Source organism: Xiphophorus maculatus, unplaced genomic scaffold (assembly GCF_002775205.1).
Source record: "Xiphophorus maculatus strain JP 163 A unplaced genomic scaffold, X_maculatus-5.0-male Unplaced_Scaffold_BN000205F, whole genome shotgun sequence".
NCBI classification, from domain to species: domain Eukaryota; kingdom Metazoa; phylum Chordata; class Actinopteri; order Cyprinodontiformes; family Poeciliidae; genus Xiphophorus; species Xiphophorus maculatus.
The window spans coordinates 1-5000 of record NW_019369801.1 but is presented as its reverse complement, the minus strand read 5'-3'; the positions used below and the strand labels follow the sequence as shown (position 1 = coordinate 5000).

The window sequence follows — 5000 nt, the reverse complement described above, 5'->3', positions numbered from 1 at the left end:
TCCGATTTGGCACGTGGCCGACCTCAGAGCTCGCATCACCGACACGAGCTGCCGCTTTGACAGCCTGGAGCTTCTCGGAGGCGTCTCCATGAAGTATACGTGGAATTGGGTTGTGTTTACCAGGTAAACCTTAACGGTAGTCACGGCCTTCTGCTGACGGCTGAGTTCAGCGGGCCAGGCAAGTATGCGTCCGGCGTCATCCAAGAAGCGCCAGGAGCCCAGGGCGGTCTTATTACGGCTCATGTAGCTGAGGAATGCAACAATTCGACCCATCTTTGATTTAACATTTTCAACATGCTTTCGCGAGCGTATAGCCCCGGTCAGATGCCGGTTATATTCCTGCAGGTAGCAACGGATGACTGGAGGAAATGTAATCAGCTTACTAACCGTGCTGGAGGACGGGGCCTGCGGTTCGTCCCTTATCTCCGGCAGTCCAGTCAGCTCCGCCTGCGGTTCGTCCCCGATCTCCGGCCCTCCGGCAATCTCCTCCTCCTCGACGACCACCGAGTCCGCGGCTGGCACGTCGGCACTGGTGCCAAGCCCGCCGGGAAGACATGGCTCCGGCTCTGGTGGCGGGGAGTCCGCCGAGGTCGAACGGGGAGGAGTGGGGCTCAGTCGGCCGGGAAGCCCTCGCCCCTGCACCACGTCCGAAGCCAGCGAGGGAGGGGAAAGAGTAGGGGGGGGAGGCGGGGAAGCGGAGGCGGCGGCGGCTTCTTCCCTGCCCCGTGAACCGTCCAGGTCCAAGCTGGTGGCTAACGGCGGGTCGGGACCCGAGGCCCGAAGTTCTCTCACCTGCCTAAGCGTTTTGCGCCACTGGAGCTTCCTCAAAAGCCGCCTCTTCTCCTTGGCACCCAGATCACGGTGAGCGTCTTGGAGGTGCTGGGCCACCCTCGACCCCCCGTAAGCGCATCCGCGGACGGGGCACTTCATTCCGCGGACACTCACTCGCCCTCTGGCAAACGCCAACAGGATCCTTCGCTCCTGGGCGTTCCTGACGCTATGAACGTCATCCAAGTGGCTCCGCAGGCGCCACGATTTGCTCTGGCAAACAGGGCAACGATTTTTAAACTTAGAAGCCGTCATCACTCCGCGAGGGTCAGATAGCAACTGAGAAGCAGGGCACCTCCGCAGCCCAGCTATATATGCAGGCGTGCTTCCCCCCCGCCCCCCCGATCAAGCCTAATTGGCAACACCTGGTCCCAATTCAGGGCGTCCAATCAGGGAAGCTCCTGATGATCGGCTTCCAATCGAGCCTAATTGGCGACACCTGGCCTCGTTAGACCCCGAAATCGGGGCCGAATTTTCGGGCTGTCCCTCCGGGCCTGCCTTCAGGGCCTGCCTTCAGGGCCGGACCGGGGGGACAGGCGTCCCGAGAGCCGCGCCGCTCCTCCCCGGACGGCGGGAGGCTCCCGTTACGATCCTAAGACGGGTTAGGGGGCCGGCCGCCTCCGCCCCGTCCGCGGGGTGGGGGGGCCGGAACGAAAGTCGGTCGCTCGCTCGCTCGCTCGCTCGGGGCTACGGCTCGGACGGGCACCCTCCCTCCCACCCCCTCCTTACACCGCCTTCCCAGGGGCACGGAGCCGAGAAAATGTCTAAGTGTCGACGGGACTCAGTGCAAATTTCTCGACTCGAAGACCGGCCGCCTTCCCAGGGGCACGGAGCCGAGAAAATGTCTAAGTGTCGACGGGACTTAGTGCAAATTTCTCGACTCGAAGACCGGCCGCCTTCCCAGGGGCACGGAGCCGAGAAAATGTCTAAGTGTCGACGGGACTTAGTGCAAATTTCTCGACTCGAAGACCGGCCGCCTTCCCAGGGGCACGGAGCCGAGAAAATGTCTAAGTGTCGACGGGACTTAGTGCAAATTTCTCGACTCGAAGACCGGCCGCCTTCCCAGGGGCACGGAGCTCCGGGCCTTGCGTGCTGGAGGGTCCAGTCCGAGTTAGGGGTGCTTAACAGTGGGATGCCGCGGTCCGGAGGGGGCGTGAGGTTCCAGGACTTCCAGGACTTCCAGGGCAGGGCACCTGCGCGGGCGGCCGTATCCGCAGCACCTCACCGTCCTCGGCCTCGAGGCTCCGGAGGACCCCGGTGATTTTCGACCTCCATAAATTTTTTCAAAAACGCATTTCCCCGGGGGAAGCCGCATATTGCCGGAAAGGCCAGAGTCCGGAGAATCCTCTGGTGTGGTCGTTTGGCTTCTGGGACGCCCGCAGGAGGAATTAAAAATCGAAAACCCGAACTGCTCAAAGGGTTCGAAAAGGCACTTTCCCGGGGACCAGGGGGTTCCAAACCAGGATCAATAAGCTCAGAATATTGCCCTGATCACGGCCGTGTCACTCCCGTCGTCCTGGGATAAAGTTGAATTTTCGGACTTCCAGAGGGGGTCCCTCAAGCAGGCGGCCGTATCCGCAGCACCTCACTGTCCTCGGCCTCGAGCTCCCGATGCCCCGGTGATTTTCGACCTCCATAAATTTTTTCAAAAACGCATTTCCCCGGGGGAAGCCGCATATTGCCGGAAAGGCCAGAGTCCGGAGAATCCTCTGGTGTGGTCGTTTGGCTTCTGGGACGCCCGCAGGAGGAATTAAAAATCGAAAACCATAATTGGTCAAAACGGTCAAAAATGCACTTTCCCGGGGACCAGGGGGTTCCAAACCAGGATCAATAAGCCCAGCACGATGCCCTGATCACGCCTATGTGACTCCCATCATCCTGGGATAAAGTTGAATTTTCGGACTTCCAGAGGGGGTCCCTCAAGCAGGCGGCCGTATCCGCAGCACCTCACTGTCGTCGGCCTCGAGCTCCCGATGCCCCGGTGATTTTCGACCTCCATAAATTTTTTTAAAAACGCATTTCCCCGGGGAAAGCCGCATATTGCCGGAAAGGCCAGAGTCCGGAGAGTAGCCTGGTGTGGTCGTTTGGCCTCTGGGACGTCCGCAGGAGGAATTAAAAATCGAAAACCCGAACTGCTCAAAGGGTTCGAAAAGGCACTTTCCCGGGGACCAGGGGGTTCCAAACCAGGATCAATAAGCTCAGAATATTGCCCTGATCACGGCCGTGTCACTCCCGTCGTCCTGGGATAAAGTTGAATTTTCGGACTTCCAGAGGGGGTCCCTCAAGCAGGCGGCCGTATCCGCAGCACCTCACTGTCGTCGGCCTCGGGGCTCCGGAGGCCCCGGTGATTTTCGACCTCCATAAATTTTTTTAAAAACGCATTTCCCCGGGGAAAGCCGCATATTGCCGGAAAGGCCAGAGTCCGGAGAATCCTCTGGTGTGGTCGGTTGGCCTCTGGGACGTCCGTAGGCGGAATTATAAGTCGAAAACCATAATTGGTCAAAACGGTCAAAAATGCATATTTTCGGCCAAAATCAACCATGGGCCGACAGCCCGCGGTCCAGAGAAGGGCCCTGTGCGGCGGAGTCGTCTCTAAACGGTTCACAGAAGCCGTGATAACCGTCGAAAGTTTGGCGGACCTCCAAACCATTGCCCATCCCCGCTAAAATCGGGGCTTCACCAAGGCTTCGGCAATAGACGGGATTTCGAGACCTTACGGAGAAAAATCCCACCGGCGGGATTATAGGAGAGAGTTGGAAAAGAGGACTTTGAGCGAAAAATGACAAAGTGTTTTGATCCAGAGAGGTTTTAGGGGTCTTTTGGAGCTCAGATAAGGCCGATTCAGACCCCTTTTTCGGCTTTTTCCAGCATTTTAAGCCGTTTTTCCAGATTTTCTCTCCGCTTCTCTGGATCTCTGTGGTGGGCTCTGGACGGTGCGGTGAGAGCCCAGACAGGTTCCGTGGGAGTTCCAGAGCGTAGAGAAGGCTCCTTATTGAACTTTTTTTCGGCTTTTTCCAGCATTTTAAGCCGTTTTTCCACAATGTCTCTCTGGCTTTGTGGATCACTGGGGCGGTACAGGAGTGGGCTCGGGCCGGTCCGGTGAGTGTCCCAGGCCCATCTGATGGGCCTGGAGCCTGTCTGGGTCGGTTCTGAGCTCCGTGGAAGCGAGAAAGCACGGGCAAAGGTGAGCCGGGCTGAGGCCGAAGACGGTGCTCTGTGGACGGCTTCGCAGCGGTCCCAGGTGCTGGCTGGAGCTCCTAGCCCTGGCCGTGGGCTCCGGCCGGTCCGGTGAGCGTCCTCGGTCCATCTGATGGACCGGTGGCCTCTCTGGTTCGGTTGTGAGCTGCGTGAAAGCTCGGTGGAGGACGGGCAGGGCAAAGGCTGCAGACGGTGCTCTGTGGACGGCTTCGCAGCGGTCCCAGGTGCTGGCTGGAGCTCCTAGCCCTGGCCGTGGGCTCCGGCCGGTCCGGTGAGCGTCCTCGGTCCATCTGATGGACCGGTGGCCTCTCTGGTTCGGTTGTGAGCTCCGTGGAAGCGAGAAAGCACAGGCAAAGGTGAGCCGGGCTGAGGCCGAAGACGGTGCTCTCTGGGCGGCTTCGCAGCGGTCCCAGGTGCCCGTTGGAAGTCTGAGCTCTGGCTTTTGGGCTCCGGCCGGTCCGGTGAGCGTCCTCGGTCCATCTGATGGACCGGTGGCCTCTCTGGTTCGGTTGTGAGCTGCGTGAAAGCTCGGTGGAGGACGGGCAGGGCAAAGGCTGCAGACGGTGCTCTGTGGACGGCTTCGCAGCGGTCCCAGGTGCTGGCTGGAGCTCCTAGCCCTGGCCGTGGGCTCCGGCCGGTCCGGTGAGCGTCCTCGGTCCATCTGATGGACCGGTGGCCTCTCTGGTTCGGTTGTGAGCTCCGTGGAAGCGAGAAAGCACAGGCAAAGGTGAGCCGGGCTGAGGCCGAAGACGGTGCTCTCTGGGCGGCTTCGCAGCGGTCCCAGGTGCCCGTTGGAAGTCTGAGCTCTGGCTTTTGGGCTCCGGCCGGTCCGGTGAGCGTCCTCGGTCCATCTGATGGACCGGTGGCCTCTCTGGTTCGGTTGTGAGCTGCGTGAAAGCTCGGTGGAGGACGGGCAGGGCAAAGGCTGCAGACGGTGCTCTGTGGACGGCTTCGCAGCGGTCCCAGGTGCTGGC

The 5000-nt window shown here is 60.3% G+C and overlaps 1 protein-coding gene across 1 annotated transcript in view; it reads right to left on the bottom strand.

Moving 5' to 3' along the window:
• The window catches only part of LOC111607967, a 5100-nt gene extending 1615 nt beyond the window's left edge, over window positions 1-3485 (bottom strand). The window contains exons 1-3 of the mRNA XM_023330124.1: window positions 3368-3485; window positions 1918-2021; window positions 1-1041 (exon numbers count right to left, since the gene is read on the bottom strand). The exon at window positions 1-1041 is cut by the window's left edge and continues 297 nt beyond it. Of these exons, the coding sequence (XP_023185892.1) occupies window positions 1-1041; window positions 1918-2021; window positions 3368-3485 (1263 nt within the window). The remainder of the gene's footprint in view (window positions 1042-1917; window positions 2022-3367) is intronic.
• Window positions 3486-5000: the final 1515 nt, after the last annotated feature.